General features: G+C 48.5%; 1 protein-coding gene across 3 annotated transcripts in view; it reads right to left on the minus strand.

Moving 5' to 3' along the window:
* The window catches only part of EIF4G1 (eukaryotic translation initiation factor 4 gamma 1), a 1004595-nt gene that overhangs the window by 696007 nt on the left and 285007 nt on the right, over nt 1–23581 (minus strand). For all 3 annotated transcript variants that reach the window (XM_086944451.1, XM_086944450.1, XM_086944449.1), the window contains one exon: nt 13701–13813. In XM_086944451.1, the coding sequence (XP_086800577.1) occupies nt 13701–13813 (113 nt within the window). The remainder of the gene's footprint in view (nt 1–13700; nt 13814–23581) is intronic.

Below are 23581 nucleotides of genomic sequence, written 5' to 3' on the forward strand. Positions count from 1 at the left end.
GACCGGGGAAATTGCTGGAGGAGGGCTGGTGAACCGAAGACTGTATCCATTGCAAACAATATTCAGCACCCACTTGTCCTGAGTAATTTTTCTCCACTCTGCCAGAAAAAATTGAATGCTTCCCCCTACTGGAATGGGTAACCGATCCGGGGGAAGTAGGTTCCTAGGGCCTAGACCCAGCCTAGCCCTTGGGCGCTGGGGCCGATTGCTGGCCACCTCTGCCCTTCTGGAACGGCTTACGGAACTGGTGTTGCTGTTGCGATTGCCCCGAAGCCTATCCCCGTCCTCGGCCTTGCCCGCCGAACCGCCGTTGGAAAGGGCGGTACTGCTTCTTGGTCTCTTTAGACTTCTCCAGGCCCACAGCCGTTAGCGTCTCGGCCTCCGCCTTCATGCGGGCCATTTCATCGTCCGCATGCTTCCCGAAGAGGGTCTCGCCAGAGAATGGTAGGTTGGCCACCCTCTGCTGTGCGTCCGGTTTCAGGGACGTAAGCCGGAGCCATGCGTGGCGCCGTTGGTTGACTCAGTGGCAAAATCCGTGAGCAGCCATCAGGGAAGAGTCCGCTGCCGCGCTGATCTGGTTGGCCACCAGCATCCCCTCACTCAGTACTTCCATGAAGTCTTCACGCTTCTCCCGAGGTAAATGCTCCGCAAAGCGATCGAGGGAGTCCCAGAGGGCACGGTCGTATCGGCCCAACAGCGCCGTGGCACTCGCAGCTTTCATGGAGGTAGCGGAAGTGCCACAGACTTTCCTCCCCGCAGAATCCATCCACCTTGACTCCTTATCCGAGGGAACCGTGGAGGACGGAGTGGTGGCATGCTGCTTGCGGGCCGCCGTCACAATGACAGAGTCAGGAGGAGGTTCCGTTCTCAAAAAGGCCGGATCCGAATCGGGAGCCTGGTACTTCTTCAGTAATCTTGACGGAGCTGCCTTCGTCACCGCAGGGGTGAGAAACAGGGCCATAGCCGGTTCTTCCAGACCCGGCACCAGAGGCAGGAGAGGACGATACAGGTGTTTTTGATGTAAAGTCTCAAAAATGACTGACGTTTTCGGGGTAGGCACCGTCAGGGAGATGCCCAACTTCGCAGCTCTCCGTAAAAGGACGTCATGGAACGCCACCAGGTCATCTATCGGGGACACTCTCGTGTCCGGTGACCCCGATAGGGTAGGAGAATAGTCCCTGGTCCCAGAGGACCTCGTTTGTGAGTGAGATTCGCACCTCCTACGGCGGTGTCTCGACCTAGTGGATGATCTGCGTCGCGATCTCTCCTTCCTCCCAGAGCGAGAGCGAGACCTGCCTGCTCGTGGCCGCTCCTTCGGTTTACGTGGAGGGGTCTTCTTCGGTTCCTCACGGGGTTTCGTCGGTTTCTCACGGGGTTTCGGTTTTGGGGTCCCCTTAGGAGGAACAGGCAGGGACGGCAGGGAAGTGGACCTCGGAGGAGGAACCTTCGGCTGCGGGGTGGGCCCATGCGGAGGGACCGGAGGCGGAGGAGGGTCTCCTGAAGGCAGTGGAGGTTTGGGTGGAGGGTCCTCCTTAGGCACAGGGGGAGGAGTCGGAGTTCTGGGCCGAGATGGTGTGTACACCTCTGAGTACACCGAGCCCGGTGACCCTTTAGGCGAAGGGAGCGGAGAGCCAGCCCCATCAGCAGGTGACCGCTTCCTCTTGCGTCCTCCACTTGAAGCAGCGTGACTTCTGGGACTAGAATCCCTCTTGCGTCGTTTTGGAGAGGCTGACCGACTCCTAGACGCTGACCGCTGTCTGCTGGACGCAGAGGGACGCTTTTCTGGCATCGAACGACGTTTCCTCGACTCCGGCGTCGATCGCAGTCTCCTCGGCGTCGACCCTCTTTTCCTCGGCGTCGACCGTCGACTCCTCGACGTCGACCTCTTCTTCCGCGACGCCGTACGCCGCCTTAGACGACGAACATCTCCGTCTTCTCGATGCTCTCGACGTCGAGGAGCCCCTCGACGTCGACCGGTGCCTCGACACCGATCGGCGGTGTCGCCCCGACGGCGATCGACAGTGTCGCCTCGACGGCGAGCGTCGATGCCGCTTCGACGGCGAGCGTCTATGCTTTTCACTACGCCTCCGGCGTCGGTAGGAAAACCGACGTCGACGAAGACGATGACGTCTACGGTGGCTTCGACGGCGACTTCTCCATGATCTTCGACGTCGAGCTGTCACGCCGTCTCGACCCGGAGCCCCGGGGAGAAGGGGAGCACACCGCCGTCATCCCTCTCGACGTAGTCGATGCAATCGACGTCGACGGAGACCGGGACCGTTTGCTGGACTTCCTGCCTCCGGGGAGCCCCCCAGAGGCCTCAGCAGAGGCAGAGGGAGCCTTCCCAACCTGCCCAGACCCACCTGCAGCCTGCAGATGCCTCTCTTCAAGGCCAGAAAGCCTGATCTTCATCCTGTCCCTCAGAGTCCGAGCAGTAAACTGCTGGTAGATGGCACAATCCTCAGGGACATGATCTTCAGGGAGGCACACGATGCAGACATCATGGGGATCACTCTTGGCCTTCTTCCTCCCACATGCTGGGCACTTATCAAAAAGGCCAGGCATTTTAGAGCCCTAAAACGCCTAAAACAGCACAAAAAAGGAGAAGAGAACACCAAGAAGTAAACTGCAACACTTTTAGAATTCAAAAGTGTCAAAAAAATCCAATAAACCCTTGAAAAAGGGAGAGCTCAATGCCAGGGTCCTGTAAGAAGGAGCCGGAAAAAAGAACTGAAAGTAGAGGGACCTGCTATGCATTCTGGGATACTGTGAGAAGTTCTGGAAAGTTCTCTTAAAGGCACAGTATCCTATTTAAGCCACATAATGGCAGCCTATGGGGCTTGTCTGTCCCTACCTTCCTCTCTATCATTCCAGAGTCTTTGACTGGGGGAGGCAAGTTTCTCTATGGTAGAAACTGCCAGGCTGTGCAGTGTGTGGTGTTTTTTTGGTGGAATTTCTAGTTGAAGTACTGGACAGTGTAGCCTGTGGATATAGGCTGCATTATTTGTCTTTAAATTCTCTCTTAAGTGTCTTTGCAGTTTCTGCATTATTTTGCCAACTTAAGAGATTATTTTTGATTGCCGGGGTCCACGCACATGGGCGGGACTATTCACTAGATTATGACTATACACAGAGATCCCCTACTACAGAACTAGCACCTCGCCCAGGATGTGCATTGTTGCAGGCCCAGGAGAGCAGGGGCTCTCCTACCCAGGGGTCCAGCAACAGGTCTGCTGTGTGGCAGTCTCTGCAGCCACTCAGCCCAGACGTGGATTGTAGGTTAGGTTTTCAGGGGGCATCTCTCTAGTGCATTTTACATTTAATCCCACACTGGCATCAGTGCGGGTTTAATGTGCTGAGATGTTCGGTACCAAACTGGTCAGTCTTCAGTGTAGCCATTATGGTGCTGTAGAGTTCGTAATAACCTCCCAGGACCATATACTCTCAATGGCATCACTGCACTTACAGTGCCCAGGAATGGCCCTGGTTACTGTAGGGGCACAGGGCTCATGCACCTGTGCCCACACCTCTGGCATAGGGCACCCAGCTAGAGGGGTGACTGAAGTATGCCAGGGCAGTGGGTTCTGTGGGCATGGCACACAGGGATGTGTGCCATGTCGACTGTTTGGTTCTGTACTCACACTCAGCCTGCAAATGCAGTGTCAGGGTACAGGGCCCCTGAGGGAGGCACAATAAGTGCTGCAGACCTCAGGGGTCTTCTCTGGTCACCATACCCTGGGTACCATTTACTAGGGACTGACAGGTGGCCAGAGATGCCAATTGGGGTTTAGTTTCAACACAGTTTTAGGAAAGGAACACAGGCCCTGGGTACCTGGTTGGCAGTACCCCAGGGCACTCAGTCAAAGCACATCAGCAGTTCAGAAAAAAGTGGGGGCATACCAATGCAAGAAAGATGGCACTCACACAATCAAATGATATAAGCATGGGAGGTAGAAGATGTAAGGGTGGAGGAAAGGGTGTGGGAGACAGAAAGTACCTGGGCAATATAAATGAGGTACAGTAAATGGAGTAGTGGGTTTCAAAAAGGCTGTGAGGTAAAAAAGGGTGAGTGGGTGGGACGGAAGGGGTGGTTGGGGCTGCAGAGTGGGTGAGCTGTACAGCAGAGATGAAAGAAAGGAGCCCATGTTGGAGCCAAGGGGAGGTGATTTAGCAGGGGCAGACGGAACTGGGAGCATGAATCGCAGCAGTAGAGGTGGGAGGGGACGGGGCGGAGCCAGCTGGCATTGGGTATTACTAGCAGCAGAGATGTGTGCGCAACCAGGGATGGCAAGAAAAGGAAAATGCTACTTATCAGAATGCATCCGTTGTTGGCATGTAGAGCTGCACAGTTACACACTATGCATAGATGACCACCTAGTGTTGGGCCCGGATGTTCCTGCGTCTGGGTACGATAATCAGAAACATACTGCTGCTGCGCGTAACCGCAAGTATTACGCTGTGGGCATGAACATGGGTGGGACTAAAAGCCTTTGGCCAATTGTGTGCTGTCTTTGTTAAAAAGACGCACGCAAACGATAATAGCCTGGGACAAAACTAAAAGCACACGCGCGAGCATGTGGTGGGATTTCAAAAAGCCCTTATAGTTGAGCAGCGCATGCGCGCTGTGCTAGGCTCGACCTAAAAAAGGCTGAGCTCAGTGCTCCAAAATCCTATTACCAGGAGCAAGAAAAAATACAGAGTTAACTACCACCTACTGGGCATGCTCGGTTTTGGATATTGGTGGGCTGGAAGCCCTTAAAGGCAGACCGTTCATATCTGCAAAGCTGTAGTCTATACATCTACATGGTCTTCATTTTCCATTAAAAAAGGTTTGTAAATGAGATTAGGACAAATCTCCTGTTAGTAGTTCCTGTTTTTTAAATTATATAATACCTTTAATGCAATTAAAGCAATTGACCAATATAACCTTATTTATTCACTGCAAAACATTAAGTTAAGTGCTTGTCCTGACCTTACAGAAGAAAGGCAAACATCTACACTTAGAACACTTCATTACGTGAATAATTCGAGATCAACACACGTGGGCAGGATTATTTATTTCTTATGATCATCAATGGAGCTACCTTAAGAGAAAGAAAGTTTGCATTGCGGATATCGAATATGCTACTTACCAGTATGCATCTGTTCTTGGCATGTAGGGCTGCTGACATTCATATCTGTGCATAGATCGCCGCCTAGTGTTGGGTCCGGATGATTGCACATTGTTGTCCTGGAAGAGTCTTCGAAGTATCACGAGATAGGTGGCTCCTCCCCTAGACTACAGTGTGCATGGGCATCCACTCCATCCTCAGATTGTTTTTAGCCTTTGTGGCAGAGATGGAGTGTAATACAGTAAGTGATGACCATGTCAAGAGTAATTACCGGGGAGGAAGGCGGGCGATATGAATGTCAGCAGCCCTACATGCCAAGAACAGATGCATACTGGTAAGTAGCATATTCGGTTCGAGGCATGTGGGCTGCTGAATTCATATCTGTGCATAGAATATATAGCAGTCCCTCTATTAGCGGCGGCCGCCCATGCCAGCTGCAGCAGTCTGAAAAAGTGTTTTTAGAACAGCCTGCGCTACAGCTGCCTGCTGTTTGGAGTGCACATCTATGCAGTAGTGTTTTGTAAGTGTGTGTATGGTAGACCATGTGGCTGCTCTACAGATTTTCTCTAAAGGAATGTTTCCAAGGAAAGCCATGGAGGCCCCCAACTTTCGTGTGGAGTGGGCTCTCGGGGGAACTGTTAATGTGCGCTTAGCCTTTTGATAGCAAATCTGTACGCACTTAACGATCCACCTGGTAATACCTGCTTTGGAAATGGGGTTGCCTTTGTGTTGTGGTGAAAAGGCAACAAACAGTTTTGTTTTCCTAAAATCTTTTGTCCTATCTATGTAGTACATTAGAGCTTTTGACGTCTAGTGTGTGGAGCATTCTCTCTGCCACTGACTCAGGATTCAGGAAGAACACTGGCAGTTCTATAGTTTGATTTATATGGAACTGTGAAACTACTTTAGGCAGAAACTTCGGGTTAGTGCGTAGTACCACCCTGTTGGAGTGAATCTGTATGAATGGCTCCTGGATAGTTAGTGCCTGAAGTTCACTAACTCGTCGTAGCGATGTGATTGCTATTAGGAAAGCCACTTTCCACGTCAAGAATGAATATGCTACTTACCAGTATGCATCTGTTCTTGGCATGTAGGGCTGCTGACATTCATATCTGTGCATAGATCGCCGCCTAGTGTTGGGTCCGGATGATTGCACATTGTTGTCCTGGAAGAGTCTTCGAAGTATCACGAGATAGGTGGCTCCTCCCCTGGACTACAGTGCGCATGGGCATCGACTCCATCCTCAGATTGTTTTTAGCCATTGTGGCCAAGATGGAGTGAAACTAAGTGAATGATGACCATGCTAGAAGTATGTGTGAATGCTGCAGCCGCTACAGGCGCCCAGGAGGAGGGCAGGCGATATGAATGTCAGCAGCCCTACATGTCAAGAACAGATGCATACTGGTAAGTAGCATATTCAGTTCGAGGCATGTGGGCTGCTGAATTCATATCTGTGCATAGAATACATAGCAGTCCCTCCATTAACGGCGGCCGCCCGTGCCAGCTGCAGCAGTTAGGAAAAGTTTTTTTTAGAACAGCCTGCCCTACAGCTGCCTGCTGTTTGGAGTGCACATCAACACAGTAATGATTTGTAAATGTTTGTGTGGTAGACCATGTGGCTGCTCTACATACGTCTTCCAAAGGAATATTTCCAAGGAAAACCATGGAGGCCCCCAACTTTCGGGTGGAGTGGGCCCGTGGTGGAATGGTGAGAGTGCGCTTGGCTTTCTGATAGCAGATCTGAATACATTTAACGATCCACCTGGCTATACCAGCCTTGGAAATGAGGTTACCTTTGTGTTGTGGCGCAAAGGCAACAAAGAGTTGTTTAGTCTTCCTAAAATCCTTGGTCTTATCAATGTAATACATTAGGGCCCTTTTGACGTCAAGTGTGTGGAGCATTCTCTCCGCCAGTGACTCTGGATTTTGGAAGAACACAGGTAGTTCTATAGTCTGGTTGATATGGAACTGAGACACGTCCTTAGGAAGGAATATAGGGTTAGTGCGAAGCACCACCCTGTTAGAATGAATTTGAATAAATGGCTCTTGGATGGTGAGCTGGAGTTCACTAACTCGTCGTAGCGACGTAATCGTTATAAGGAAAGCCACGGGATTAAAACAGTCACCTACGCGGACGACACCCAACTAGTTGTCTCGCTAACCCAACAAGAGGGATGTCTGGATAACCTCTCCGCCTGTCTTGCCGGAATATTCGCCTGGATGTCTAGTTCGTGGCTCAAACTAAATGGAGCAAAAACGGAGATCATGCTCCTGGGTCATCATTGTACATCTCTCCCCAAAGCTGTCTGGCCCCCCTGTTTGGGTGAGTTGCCCTTACCGAAAGAAAAAATTAAAAGCTTAGGGGTGTGGTTTGAGCCTGACTTAACTTTTAAGACGCAGGCACAGAAAGTTGCAGGCATCTGTTTCGGCCTATTAAGATCAGTACGGAAAGTGCTCCCTCTCCTGCCACCCCAGTCTAGGAAACTGCTGATTCAGGGGTTAGTCTTATCCAGATTGGATTATGGTAACGCCCTGTTTTTAGCAGCTCCTGAAGCTACCCTCAACACCTTACAACGGGTACAGAATGCCGCAACCAGGATGCTGGCGGGTGCCTCAAGAAGATATTCGGCTAGACCGATTTTGAGAGATCATCAATGGCTGCCAATACGTGAAAGAGTCATCTTCAAATCCCACGTCGGAGCAACCAGGATTAGAGTCATCTTCAAATCCCACGTCGGAGCAACCAGGATTAGAGTCATCGAGTGCTGCTTCAGCTTGCGTGCCACCAGCGGTATTAGAGGTGCTGGGGGAAAAGCGTACGCAAATTTGTCGGACCAGTTCATCCATATCGCATTGCCTTGCGACTGTGTGTGTGGAAACCTGGCGGCAAAGCTTCGGCATTTTCCGTTCTCCTTTGTGGCGAACAGGCGATGACCCCACCTTTGGAAGTACGGGTGGAGTACCGATGGATGTATCTCCCACTTGTGCATTTGGTGGCTGTACCTGCTGAGCAGGTCCGCCATCTGATTATCTTTGCCTGGGAGGTGTTCTGCCATGAGGAAGATGTTTCTCTGAATGGCCCACTTACACATGCTCTGAGCCAGATGAGACAGCTGTGGAGAGTGTGTTCCTCCCTGCTTCTGAATGTAGTACATGGCCGTCATGTTGTCCGTCCGGATCAACACGACCTTGTTGCACAGATGTACCTTGAAGGCTTTTAGGGCCATGAAGATCGCTATCAGTTCCAGAACATTGACGTGCATCTTCCTTTGCTGCGGTGTCCATAGTCCCTGCACAGTGTAATGGAGTACATGAGCTCCCCATCCCTTGAGAGAAGCGTCCGTCGTCAGGATGACCTGTGGCACAGGCTCTTGGAATGGTCGTCCCTTGCAAAGGTTTTGTGGATTCCACCAATGCAGAGAGTTGTATGCCCGACCGCTCACCAACACTAGGTCTTTCAACTGTCCGTGAGCCTGAAGCGGACACATATGTAGTCTCGCGTGCGGGACTATGGAGATGCAGGAGGCCATCATGCCCATCAACTACATGAACACTCGCGCTGGAAGGGAGTGTTAGAGTCTGAATCTTTGTATCAGCGATTAAATGCTGTTGACCCTCACTGAATTTGGCTGTGCTGTGGCTGCCAGAGTGTTTATCGTCGCACCCAGATACTGCCGTATGTGGGCGGGTTGCAGGTGGGACTTTGGGTAATTCAGTGAGAATCCCAGATCGTGAAGAAGGTGAATGGTGTGGGACATGTGGGCGGCACACTGCTGGGCTGACTTTGCCTGGATGAGCCAGTCGTCCAGATAAGGGTAGACGTGAATGTTTCGTCTCCTTAGGTGCGCTGCCACAGTCGCCAGGCACTTTCTAAACACCCTGGGTGCCGTGGTGACCCCGAAAGGCAAAGCCTGGAACTGGTAATGCTGGTTTTGGGACATCTCTTGAACGGGCTCCGTTCCATGATGAGTAGTCAATAGGGTCTGTGGTGTCGACTGGGCCCTCCGCGCCGAAAGCATGCGGTTCTATGGAATCCGGCTCGGAACTGAGATGGAAAAATCAGGCACCGAACGCAAGACTATACCGACGAAGAAAACTAAAGACCTTTTGGCCTCAAGAAAAGTTTTTTTATCGATTCCGACTAGAGGGAACCAATATACATCCGAACCCAATGGTGGAAAAAAACAATCTGAGGACAATGGAGACACAGTCGCCCTCATCCTCCTCGACCTCTCCGCTGCCTTCGACACAGTCTGTCATAGCACCCTGTTACAACGCCTCAGAAACATCGGAATCCAAGGAAAAGCACTGGAATGGATCACCTCGTTCCTTGCCGGAATAACCCAGAGAGTCCGCTTTCCCCCCTTCAAATCAGAGGCCACCGAAGTCATCTGCGGCGTGCCACAAGGATCTTCACTCAGCCCCACCCTCTTCAATGTATACATGAGCCCCCTCGCGACCATCGCACGCCAACACAACCTCAACATCATCTCCTACGCTGATGACACTCAACTGATCCTCTCACTCACCAAAGACCCTCACACCGCCAAAACCAACCTACATGAAGGAATGAAAGAAGTTGCCGAGTGGATGAAGCACAGCCGTCTGAAACTGAATTCAGACAAAACAGAAGTCCTTATCTTGGGTACCTCTCCCTCCGCCTGGGACGACTCTTGGTGGCCAGAGGCCCTCGGAAAAACACCCATCCCGACTGACCACGCACGGAACCTGGGCGTCATCCTGGACTCCTCACTCTCCATGAACAGACAAGTCAACGCCGTTTCATCATCTTGCTTCAACCTTCTTCGCATGCTCAAAAAAACATTTCGCTGGATCCCCACCGAAACTAGAAAAACGGTCACCCACGCTCTGGTTACAAGCCGCCTGGACTACGGAAACACCCTATATGCCGGCACCACCGCCAAACTTCAGAAAAAACTCCAACGCATCCAGAACGCATCAGCCAGACTCATACTAGACATCCCGCGTAAAGACCACATTTCTGGTCACCTGAAAAACCTCCACTGGCTCCCCGTCAATAAGAGGATAACATTCCGCCTCCTAACCCACGCACACAAAGCACTTTACGAACTTGGACCGAATGCCTCAACACAGGGGTGGGGAATTCCCATCTCCAGACGCCCGAGACATCAAGATTTCTTACAAGGGCAAGAGGTTTTCATTTCTATTTTGTCCAAAGGACAAGTAGACAGTCTTACGGTAATCTGATACACAGCTGTTCAACCCTGTTGGTCACAGCCAGTTTATAAGTAGCTCTGCAAAGTTTATTGGCAGTGAAAGGGTCAATGTAAAAGCTGGGGTCTGCATTTTAATTTCCCCAAGAGCAGAAGCACAAAATGATGAAGCTGAGTTCAAAGTTGCAGCTCTGTATAATACTTCCACAGCACTGAAGTCTTTTTGCTTTCTCCCCGAGGCTCATGTGTGGCTTTCAGGCCCTCCCCTGGTCCTTTCATTTTCTTCGAGCACAAAACGAACATGGAGCTTCTGCAGCTCCAGAACACTCACATAACTGGAAGGTAATGTTATCGGCCTCTTGGCTCCTGCTCAGACTTGAACCTTGTGACCCGCTGCCTTTTAATCTGTGCTTCACCCTTGGGCCTCAATCGGCCCCAGGATCTCTCCTCAGCCTCGCCTCCGTGGGCCTGCAGGAAAGCACATGCTTTCCCTGATCATCATGCTCTTGCACAACCCTCCTTTGCACTTTGCCTTTACTGTGCACCTTATGTTTCACCCAGTGCCTGAATTTGCTAATCCCACCCCCCTCTGTTACCCCCTCTGACTGCCCTGACCCGCCCCCTTGGCCTCTCATATCCTGCATCATCCAGGGCTTACAATAACGCTCAATAGTTTCCCCATGGGGAATTCATGCAGTCTTCAGGCACACCCTCATGTCTGTCCTTGCACTGGGCCTCTCGTCTCACTTCATGCGTGCACCAGGGGCATCTGAACACCCTACAGCAGCTGTAGGGTTCTTCATGGGCCTCTTATTTCTGCAGGTCCAGACAAAGGTTCATAATTGACGTGAAAGGATATAGACATGGATGAATGAGTTAAAGGATGGATGTAAGGATGGATGAGTAGATGGATGGATGAGTGCAAGGGTGAATGAATGGATGGGGAGAAAGTGAATGGATGAGTGAACGGATGAATGGTTAAATGAAAGCGTGGATTGATGGATGTGAGAGAGTGGATAAATGGATGGCGGAGTGGGTGTATGGATGGCTGGGTGGAAGGATGGATAGATTGATGGATAGAAGGGTGGTTAGTTGAGTGAAACGGTGAATGTAGGGATGAATGAAAGGGTGGATGGATATGAGGAAAAAAGAGGATGGTTGGGGTGAAAGATGGAAGAGCAAAAGGACGGATGGAGGGATGAGTGAAAAGGTGAATGGATATGATGGAAAAGAAGGATGGAGGGGTGAAAGATGGAAGAGCAAAAGGATGGAAGGATAAGTGAAAGGGTGGATAGAGGGGGTGAAAGTGGATGGATGAGCTAAAGGATGGATGTATGGATGAATGGAAGGAAGGAAGGAGGGATGAATGAATTTAAATGATTGATCTAGAGCTGGAAGAATAGGTTTGGACCGGGGCATTGTGAACCCCTCTCTTTAGCAGCTACAGTGGGGGTGGAGCTTTTAATGGGCCTCATCTTTCTGCAGCTCAGCAGTCAAAGGCCCATAATTAATGTGTAACAGAGAGTGAGTGGATGGATGAATGGATGAGTGACTGTAACTGGCTTACTAGATGAAGGAATGAGTGAAAGGATGGATGAGTGATGGGGATGGTGGATGGGTGTGTTGATGAAGGAAAGGGTGAAAAGATAGATGGGTTGCAGGGTGTATTGATGGATGGATGAGTGAAAGGGTAAATTGATGGATGAGTGGAAGGATGGATGAGTGAAAGGGTACATTGATGAATGAACGGAAGGATGGGCTGATCGCTTAGGTGGATGGATATGGTTCGGGATGGATGGGTAGGTTTGAATATGGATGGATGGCGGGCGGATGGATGGATCAATGAACAAACAGAATGGGGAAAGTCTGATGAAAGAATGAATGGATACCAATGTAAACGTGAAATGCTAGATATTAGTAGGTAAATGAAATGATGAATGGGTAGATGTGCAAAATAAAGAAATCACTAGTATTCGAAACCTTCTATAATCTGAGCCCGACATAACCAGAGAGGCTATTATCCGAGCTCTCTATAATGAGAATGCTGCCATTCTTTGACGGTGCACTACATGGCACCAAAGGGACAAGTGGATTTAGTTACAGGACAAGTTGATTTATAAAGCAACCAGTCCCATGGACAAGTAGATATTTTATTAAATTCCACACCCCTGCTCAACACACGACTTTCCTTCTACACCCCCTCCCGCCAGCTACGCTCTTCCAACCAAGCCCTTGCCGCTGTCCCTCGCATCAACAAAACCACCATGGGAGGAAGATCCTTCTCCTACCTGGCGGCTAAAACCTGGAACTCACTTCCTATTCACCTTCGCCTCACTCAGAACCACCTAGCATTCAGAAAGCAACTTAAAACCTGGATATTCGACAAGTAATTCCCCACCCATCTTCAAGCGCCTTGAGACCCTCTGGGTATGTAGCGCACTATATAAATTAATTGAATTGAAGCCCACATGCCTCGAACAATCCGGTACAACAAAACCCTGCAAATATACTTTCAAACAGAAAGTCTACTGCTCATCTGTACTTGAGACCAGAAAGTAGCCGCTGCAGGACATCTTACTGGCACCAGCACGGACTGGAGAAAAATAAATAAAAATCGGTACTTCTTGGTCATGAGAACCTTAACAAAAACACACGCTATTGTAAGTATGCTGCTTTGTATAAATATGGAGTTTGCCTGTTATCCACGCATGCGGCATCTGAAACATCGCATGAACCAATAGGAGGTAAACTTGCAGGACTGCATTGCAGGTATAAATGAGTGCGAGCGTTTGATTATAGCCAAGCCTTTGAGCTTAGTGATTTTCAATTTCATTTCTCTCTACATACAGTTAGAAAAATTACAATAACTGCCCGTGTCATCAAAATCTTTTTTTGCCTTTGAAAAGTGAAGTTGCAAAAAAACAAAAAAAAACACAATTACTAAAGGCAACTGTGTAAAGTTTACAACTTCAAATTTGTTAGCAAACAAACATAGTCACATATACACATCTCTGGATGTGTAAGAGTTAGAATTCAGAGCATTTCCAGTCAAAATGCATTAAGAATGATAGTTAAGTCAACTTTGTATCATGCAGTACATTTTCATTACCCAACTATGAGAGCTTTCTGCCTGGTTACCTAAACGAGCTGCAAGATCATGCTGAAAACTGCAGTCAATGTCACAATGCATAATAACAGAGCTGCTTCCCCAATGTAAGGAAACGAAAGAATTAACTTTTCTGCAGGTTTATTCATTTCACAGACAATCACTCAATGCTAAAAGCTGGTCCACCACAAGTAGAGGTGTGCACTGCCCTATGTCTCCCTAAAGCAGGCCCTCCTCAATAATTTCCCACCAAATTATTTCTCACCCCAGCTTTTAAGAGACACTTACGGTTTTGCGTTCTCGCTTGGTTGGGATGTGTGGAGGTGCGTTTATCATTACTTGGGCAGCCTGGACACCAGGAGTAAATTGCTGGACTCCTTGAGCAGGGTAATAGGCTCCAGCTACAACAAAAAATATAGCAATTAGAATGCAACATAGGGTGCACAAGAAAGGGCTGGAACACTAATGCAACTCGTTTTCAAGACTGAACTTAAAAATGGCCATGTCGGTGACTACATTTTTTACACAAATCGTTCAATAGTAAACATGCATTGACGGGAAATGTAATTCTAGCAATAGTACAATTGGTCAGCACCGGTGGGTTTCTCTCAGGAGCAATAGTGATTAGGTAAAATCAGGGCCATTAGTTTTAAAGAGGTTAACTAATACTAGAAATAGAGGGAAGAGAGGCTGCCAAGCAAGTGCATAATCCTGCAGTATTCAAGAAAAGTTTCGCAAAAACATTTACATGTGGAAGCACTGTACAATCTGTGACCAAACTATATTTAAAACACAAAAAGAGGATAGCCGGAATGCTGAACACTGTCAAACATTCACCCCCAGTTGCAGATTCGGGTTAAATCCATAGTTTATTTGCTCAGCATGCCTCCACAGTTTGGACCCGGCCATATGCAAATCAGTCCAACACTTACAAGTGTCAGAAGACGCTACAGTGTGGCAAACAAATGCTAAGAGACCAGGTTATCCAAACCACTTCCTCAATGCAGCCTGACCCACTGGCTGGAGACTACATGCAAGCAGTATACTCTGGTAAAAGCATGTGTAGAGCTCCAGGTTCCTGCCTTCTAAGCATCAGCCAAAAGGAAGCCAATGATCCTGCGGTTAATCTTCTGCTTGAAAAATGTACCCAGAGATTCCTAGGCAGAAAACTACAGAGCTCTATGCAAGACAATCCACTGATAAATTGTTTGTCACCATTGGAACCGGTTAAGCTTTATTTAAAGTTCCCTGCAATGGATGTTCAGTTTGAATATCAACGCATAAATATCGCCACAATTGTGTGCAATATTTCCGCTGTGGGTAATAGGTTTGGCAAAAAGGCAGCTAAATCAATTTTCTTTGAAAATTTGAGACCACTTTAAGCATGAAGAATAGATGTCATTAAACGTAGATGAAGTTATTACTAGCAAGAAATGTTGTTTCCAAGTAAAAAGCTGTAATGAAGCATCACGGATAGACTTCGAATGTGAGCTCATCAACTTTGCTAGAACTTGTTTTCATTCCAAAGGAGTAGACCAGTCTCCTGCTTGAAGGGAAGCCCTTCTAATGCCAGGGCTCTTCATTGGCATGTTATTGGTTCGATATTCTGCTGCATATACAAGACAGAACTGATTTGAATCAACTGACTGGGAAGTCTGGGTTGAGTGACGTTTAGCATTGCGGAAAGTTTACAGGTCCATGTTAATTAAATGTTTTGGGCTTTGGAATAAATGGATAGAATCACAAAGCCAGGTGAACTGGCTCAAAGAGGGTACTTCTCGTCATTACATCTGTAATGAGTCATAAGGAACAACCTCTCATCACGGCCTCCATTTTAATACAAATGTCTTCAAAATGTGGGCTAAAACATGAGGAGCCAAAGAGAAGAAGCATTTAAGTTTGTGTACTAGGCTTGGTAGAGCCATGAAACTGTTGTAAAAGCCAGAGTGTGGCATTTTAGAATGGACAAATCAAAAGAGCTCACAGAAGCACAGATAGCCAAATTTGAAACTAGCAACCCTTTAATGCTCACTTAATGAAAATCTTGGTCCGTGTCCTTGGGCAGATCCTATGCAAATCAGACTAGACACCCAGCACAGTATTCCATCTGAGCCGAACAACTTTTAGACTTCATGGCTGCTGCTGTTTACAAACTTTTCTGAAACACAACGAATCATTTAGCCATAAAGAGAAAGCTAAGGCTCAAGGAGTGCACATCGTCACAACTATAGCGTAATTCGGATGAGTATCCATTATCTGAAGAGAAAAGCCATGCTCTGTTGGTCTATATTTTTTTCAGCATCCGGAATGTCAAAGCTTTTGTTATAGCAAGTAGCAGACTTTGCCTTGGGGGATTTGCATAACTTGCTTACTAGTGGATAAAGATCTACATGGCGTGCGTAAAAAATTAAAATGTAGTCAGAAGGACTGCAACTGGTATATTTAGTATGGCTCAACTAGTCAAAATATGAAATGCAAAAATGTCTTCCAACTTTTGTGATTCTTGACTGATAATAGCGATCGCGTAGGTGTGTGTGCGAATATTATTTTACATCACTTTGACCTGCCATAATCTTCTCCATTCCTGAAGTTTCCTCATGCTCAGTAAAAAATAACAACTCAATTGTGGCCGCTAAACATCTTCACTCCAACCACAGAATGTGACATTCAGAATCATCAAGGGCCTATGCAAAAAGACACGTCATCGGATGTGAACTAACTCCATGGATTGCTGCCCATCAGTAATATCACCCCATTGAGGTGTCTAAGCAAGCCAATATTCATAAGTCATCACTTTCCAAGACATCTGCTAAACCATCTCTTGACTGTGCATCGGTTGGAGTGGCCACGTGAAAAGAGTCAGCATTGGGGCATATTTTTCAGTCATCAAATCCAATGCGTGGATTTTTTTTACCCAAGTCAGGAATGAACAGTTTTATCCACTTTTTCAGAAAAGGTACAGCAATTATATCTACTACACGCCCACTTAAGCCACTTCTGATTTTATTATCTAGCCGTTTTAGCTTTTTGTTCATTTACAAGAAAGGAGGCTAGGACATGCGGTTTTATTTTAACAGTGCATTACGCCCATTTACACCATCACTTCATATTGTATACTTAAGGCGGTGTCCTAAATTAAGCTTACCTTTTTTGTTTAATAGTCTCACCTACTATTGTCATTTTGCAATCGGTTGCAAAAAAAATCGTGAACCTCAAATGTTAGAGTGGGATTTGGACCAGCCAATAGCTTACAACTAGTTTGCTTTGTCACTCGTCTGCTTCTTATTCGAGGGTTTTCCTGTAGGAGTACGATGCACAGAGTATATAATAACTAGCAGCCCGTCCCGACCTTGTCCGGGAGCAACAGGCAGCTTCCCCGACCCCCGCCCGCCCATATATTGTCCATCAGGCCGGGCCCCCGCCCGGCCAGTCCCCCGCCTTCCTCGACCCGAACCACTTCTCAATGGACTTGTGTACAACATATCTCTCTAGAGCGAACTCCCACTTTCGTTGCAAGGCAGGGCAAATCTTTAAAAAGTAACCACTCTCCCACTATGCATATTTCAGAGTGGCCTGACCGAATGACTATAACAGCCCGTCCCCCGCCCGGCCCGTCCCCCGCCTGCCCCGACATGGGTCCCCTTACCTCCGCCGGCGCTCCTCCCGCCTGTCTGCTTGCACCGCCGCTGGCCTGTCCACTGCTCCTCACGTGACCGCTCCTCCCCCGCGCCATGTCCGCCGCTCCTCCTCCGCCGGCGCTCCTCCCGCCTGTCCGCTCGCAGCGCTGCTGGCCTGTCCGCTGCTCCTGACGTTACCGCTCCTCCCCCGCGCCATGTCCGCCGCTCCTCGGACGCCGCTCCTCCCCGTGCTCCTGAAGTGAGCATGCATGTCGCGGCCGGCGCTACTTTGAGGGGACTACTTTTTTTAAAAATATAAATATTGTAAATAACGTTTATTTTTTTACATTTAGCCTATAACCATCTACACACCCTGACGATTTCAACAGTGTATCGGGTGTGTAGATTGGCGCCGTGGTTCCCGAGTTTACCCGCCTCAAAGCCTGGAAGTTCTTACTTTATTATAGTAGTATAGATAGAACACATTTAATGGGGGGGGTAACACCCCCCTGCCCGAACCTGCGCCTTGGTGGTTATGCGTGCGCCTTTAGCAAACACTGGGTTGTAACATTTAAGAGGCAGGTTTTGTTCGAACTCTTGCAGGACCAACTCGACTCTTTAACCTTCGGAGTGGATGTGATGAATAACAATGCCAACCAATATTGAAGCAACATGACACGGTTTGCGTGATACGCTGCATAATCGTTCAATATTTCCATTAATATTGATAATGGACAGTCCTTACCCATGGTGTTGGAATGCACAACCCAGTAAGCTCCACAAACAACCTTCTCTGTTTACGCCCGACCGCGAAAGAAGCTCCGGCAGTGCAAAGAGGTATCTTCCTTCTGCGGTCCGCTTCCTGTTTGCGTGCCTTCTGCTACAAAGTTTGCAAATACCAAGGCTTTAAGCGGAGGGAGGGTGAGGGGCGGGCGGGCAGCGCCAGTTGTGATATGCTGATGAGAAAGGCCGGCCTGGGGAAGAAAAGTTGAGGCGGGATTCCTTGAGCGTAGGTATGCAAGGGGCGCCCGGAGCAGGGAGAGAAAAGTGGCAGTCACCAGCCAGGGGCAGAATGTTACCAGACTTTGATCCGGCTGAGCCCAACCGTAGTATGCTCCACCCTGAGGGTGAAGGCCGTGCACCATTTAATTTATGATGAGGCGGCCGCGCTTGCAACTACGGCGAGCGTAACGTAAGTTACGTAACTCCCAGCATCCGAAAAGGTTCAGATGTGTGGAGTGCTAAGTGGTTGGTGGCTGCGACTGGACCACGCCGGGGGGGGGGGGGAGTTCTGTGGGGACCTGTGTTACGCCCCTGGCTGAACAGCAGACAAACTGGTGTACAACATGGCTAAAACATATTGCCAAAGCCAATAGCTCTCATATAGGCGGGATGTATTGGTTTTGCCAATACACATGCTTCATTCTTTATTGGAGTCTCAGGCGTATAATCAAAAGTATTCTCATCTAGCCAGGTCCACGTTTATTGCCCTTTGATGTCGCTCTGGTGGGTCATGCCCTTCATTCACTTTCGTAAAAATCTCTTTGGCTGCCTGTCTTTCTGCTTTCAGAATTGGAAACCCATAAAGTTTCCCGCTAGCATTTTACTTCAAGTATTGACTTCGAATTCGAATTTGTCATGGGACTTAGTCACTCCTTGCCAAATTGCATGTGTGGAAGAATTAGATTTATTTATTTATTTTATTTAAAGAGTTTTATATAGCGCAAACAAGATCTTCACAGATATCAGAGCGCTTTACATAGACGGGTACATGAGGGAGCAAAGTCAAACAAGCAAATCAAGCTTTACATAGAAGGGTGCAAGGGGGAGCATATTCAGACGAGTAACTCAATAAATCACAGTATAATAGTACTACTAAGTGACACAACCACTCATGTGGATGATAAAACAACTCATACAAATAAGTCAAGAATCAAACATGTAATACAGAACGGTGCAAGGTGTTAATGGGATTCGAAATAGTAGCTCAAGTGTATTTAGCCATGAGGATAGCTTTTACTTCTTTTTTAAAGAGTGTAGTGGAGGAGATCAGCCTGGTTTCGGGAGGGAGTGAGTTCCAGATCCTAGGCGCCATTCCTGAGAAGGAGCGCTTGTATGTTTTTTCCTTCCGAAATCTTCGAGGTTTTAGCAGGAGATTGTTTGTGCCTCTCGTGTTTCTAATTCCCCCAGAGATTGTCAACTTCTGAGCGAGGTAGCCGGGTGAGTTTAGGTGTACCGCCTTGTGTGTCATGCAGGCGATTTTCAGCTGTATTCTGCCTTCAAAAGGCAGCCAATTCAGGGATTTCAGGTCAGGGGTAATGTGGGAGTACTTTTTTGACCCAGTGATGAGTCTCGCTGCAGCATTTAGAGAAGCTTTTAGTGGTGCGGTTGTAGTTAGGGGGAGTCCGCAGAGGGCGGTGCTGCCGTATTCAATTTGTGGGATGACTAGTGCTTGTACTGCAGTTTGGAAGTCCTTGGCCGGGAGGTAGGGTTTGAGTTTCCTCAGAGTATTGATCTGGAAGTTCGCTCCCTTTGTTGCCTTGCTGATATGTTGCTGCATGTTGAGATTAGTGTCGAGTGTTATGCCTAAAGATTTTGCTGAGTCCACGATGGTGGGTTGGACATTGAGTGCGGTTAGGAGTTTAAGCCAATGTTGAGTGGTTGATATCTTAGCTGGAGGTGAGATCAGAAGGAACTCTGTTTTCAGGGCATTGAGTTTGAGGTGGTTATCGGCAAGCCAGGATTGGGTGCAACTGATCGTTGTGTTCAGGAGCAGGATGTCATTGGGTGATTGTAATTTGAGGTAAAGTTGGGTGTCATCAGCGTACATGTGAAAGCGTACATTGGATGCTTGTAGCAAGGTGGTGAGAGGCTCCATGACTAGGTTGAACAAAGTTGGGGATAGAGAAGATCCTTGGGGGACGCCTAGCGTTACAGGTATTGGCGAGGACATCAGGTTGTTGCTCTTGAATTTTTGCGACCTGTTGTGAAGAAAGGAAGTGAACCACTTGAGGACAGTTCCAGATAGGCCCATTCTTGTGTTTAGTAGTTCTAGTAGATTCTCATGTTTGACGGTGTCGAATGCTGAGGAGAGATCAAGAAGGATGAGGAGGCAGGTGTCGTTTTGGTCTAGCATTTGAAGTGCGTCGTCAATTATGTGAGTCATAGCAGTTTCTGTGCTGTGTCCTGCTCGGAAGCCTGACTGGTGAGGGTTGAGGAGATCGAATTGCTCAATGTGTTTAGACAATTGTAGTTGTGCGCATTTTTCCAGCAGTTTGGCGAGAGTGGGGATATTGGTGATGGGACGGTAATTGTTGAGATCCGAGGGGTCGGCTGTAGGTTTCTTTAGTAGAGGTGTGACCTGGCCAACTTTGAGGGAGTCAGGTATGCTGCCTTGTTGGAGAGAGCTGTTGATAATTTTAGTCCAGAGAGGGAGAAGAAAAGGGGTAAAGTCTTTTACAGCGGAGGCAGGGAGGGGGTCCGTGAGGTGATTGGATGGTTTCAGGGTGCTGAGCAGTTTGCCAATTTCTTCTTCCGAGTATATGCTGAAGGTTGACCATGTAGCATTGTTTTTTGGTTCAGTGGGTGCTAGGCATTGGGGTTTGGAGTAGAGGCTTGCGTCAATGAGGAGATCGCTTTTTATTTTGTCGGTTTTTTGGATAAAGAAAGCAGCGAAGTCTTCACAGGAGGGTGCCTCACGCCCAGTGTTTAGTGGTTGCGGTTGCTCTTTTGATTGTGACTTGATTAGCTCGAACAGTTTTCTCGGGCGGTTTTTTGCTTGGTCGAGTTGGAGGCTGAAGAAGTCGGATTTTGAGCGTTTTATTTTCCTGAAGTAGGCGTTTCTCTTTTTCTTCAGATCTTTTAGGTGCATTGCAGAGGGGGCTGATCTCCAGGTCCGTTCTGCCATTCGCATGTCTCGTCTATCTTCGTTGAGACTCCCGTCGTACCATGGTTTGGAGATTTTAGTAGAGACTCTTTTTAGCTGCATAGGTGCGACCTCATTAATTATAGAGGTCATAGCATTGATATAGTGGTCAGTCAGAGTTTGGACGTCCGTGGCGCCTGTAGGTGGGAGTAAGAGATTGCAACTGTTAGGGGGCAAAGAGCCTGGTTTGAGTTTTTTCAAGTCTCTTTTCCAGACTTTGGGCTTGGAGAGTTGAGCCGGGATGACTTTGACTTTTTCATTGATAAAGAATGTGATAATATAATGATCTGACCAGTCACAGGGTTGGATGGATTCGAGTTGGATAGATTCCTCTTTGGAGATGATCAGGTCGAGGGTAGAGCCTTTCTTGTGGGTTGGGCTGTTGCATATTTGGGTGAGGTTAAGGGCAGCGAGGAAATTTTTAAGACCATTTACCACCGCGTCGTTGCGGTCATTCCAGTGGAGATTGAAGTCACCAAGGTATATTTGGGTGAGCTGCCGTCCGGAGTTGGTTGAGATCATATCCATGATTTCTTGGGAAAAGGTGAGATTGTCCCTGGGTGGGTGGTAGATGCTGTGAAGAGAGCATATCGGTTTGCCCTCACTAATGATGTCGAGGCAGATGTATTCCCAGGATGTAGGGGATGGTAGGGATGTGGAGTTGACTTTCTGAACAGAGAGGTTGTCCCTGTAGATGCATGCGATTCCACCACCTATTTGGCCTTTTCTGTCGAGCCTGATAATGTGATAGTTGGGAGGGACCAGAATGTCCATTATGGGTGTCGAGGATTCAGTTAGCCACGTTTCAGTCAGGACGATAAGATCAAGGTCCTGTGATAAGAGTAGTTCAGCAATGGCGGCGGAATGTTTCGTGGCCGATCTGCAGTTGAGAAGAGTGCATTTGAGGCTGGGTGTGTAGAGGGTGTTAGATGATTCTATGGAGAGAGGGATTTTTCTAAGGTTATCGGGGATAGAGGATCTGCTGTTTAGTGTAGGTGGTCTAAGGGGATTTGGGTGTATTGTGGGAATGTTGCGGTGTGGTGTGGTTGAGTGAGGTTTGGGTGTTGGGTCATAGGAGCGGAGAAGGGCGAGTGTGTCGAGGTCAGAGGAAGAATTGTGGGTGCGGCGAGGGCGGTTGTTGCGATTAAGAACTGGGATTGAGGTCGGATTGGGGTGGGTTAGCTGAGCGCGAGAGTTAGTCGGAGGGGTGGGGGACACGTTGGGCGGGGATGTGTTGATGTGTGAGGGGTTGCGGGGGCGATGCGGGGGACGAGGGCAGTTGCTGTGCCTATGAGCCGGGATTGACGCCTGGTGAGGGGCGTGATTAGGGTGGGAGTCAGCCGGCGGAGTAGGGGACAAGTTGGGAGGGGAGGTGGAGGTGGGTGGGGGGTGTATGGGGTGTTTGGAGAGTAGTTCTTTGATGGCGTGTATCTCTTCTTTGATCTGAGTGAGGGTGGCCGTGATGTATTCCATCGAAGGGCAGGTGATGGGGGTGGGGGTGACCGTCAAGGGTGAATGGCTGGCCAGGGAATTCGTGTGCAAGTGGGAGAGAGGGATGGTGTTTGAGCAGGTCTGCGTTGTGTTGGTGTGAGGGATGGAGTTAGGGGGGCAAGGCGTTTTGGGCGGTAGGGGTGTGGATGAGGAAGGGAGGAGGTTGGTGTTATGGGTGAGGGCATTGGTGTGGATGAGGGGTGTGACATCCCACACTTGAGACATATCCCGTCAATTAAGTGGTCCCCTGCAGCACGCACTGCTCCTCTGCCCTAACTCATAGCTGCCAAGGTTTCAGATTGCTTATGTGTGACATTTTTATAATTTCAGTGTAATTATGAGTGACATTCAATGACTATGAGTGACACTTTCTCGGGAGCAAAATGAAGCAATAAAGAGGCAAAAATGGCCTCTGCACTTGCCCCTCTCAACCATGCCCACCTCTGTCAAAGACCTCGAAAGGCTCCAAATTTTACCTGCGTCAGACTTGCAATGTACATACTCTAGTGTTCTGAGTCGCAGATGGGACATTGGAGGATGGACAGAGAATCACTGGCAGTGTGATCTCTCCTCACTGGGAAATGTGAAATAGTGTTAATTATCCGGTTTCTGCAGGCCTAGACAGTAATAAAATAGTGACACTCGCAGGCCCACATGTGCCCCCTCCAAAAACACCATCCACAGCAGCACCACCTTTTGAATAGCGGAAGAAATAACACCGTTAAATTTGATCCCTAATAGGAGAAGCTCCACAGTAGCCCGTGCTTGAAAATGCAGGAGGCCCGAGCCTGCAAGGGGAAGGGGTTATTGTAAACAAATAGGCATTCTGATAAAAAAAATAATTATATCTACCAACTGAAGGGGGTATAATGAGGTCAGCACACATGCCACCGGTAGTGGAGATGGGGAGGGGGCGGACTCACCCAGCTCGTCCTGCACTTTTCTTCTCTCTGAGGGTGCTTGACTTTACTCCGTTTTTTTAAGGCTCAAGTCTGTGTTCGAGTACTGCAATTGGCCCATTAGTCCTGCAGAGAGCTGGACAGCTGCAAAGAGAAGCAGCTTCACTCTGCCTGCACCTCCCGGAACCCCTTAAATCACAGGCACGTGCTCCGGATCGGAATAATGATTATTTGCTG

Source organism: Lissotriton vulgaris, chromosome 11, assembly GCF_964263255.1.
Source record: "Lissotriton vulgaris chromosome 11, aLisVul1.2, whole genome shotgun sequence".
Taxonomy (NCBI): domain Eukaryota; kingdom Metazoa; phylum Chordata; class Amphibia; order Caudata; family Salamandridae; genus Lissotriton; species Lissotriton vulgaris.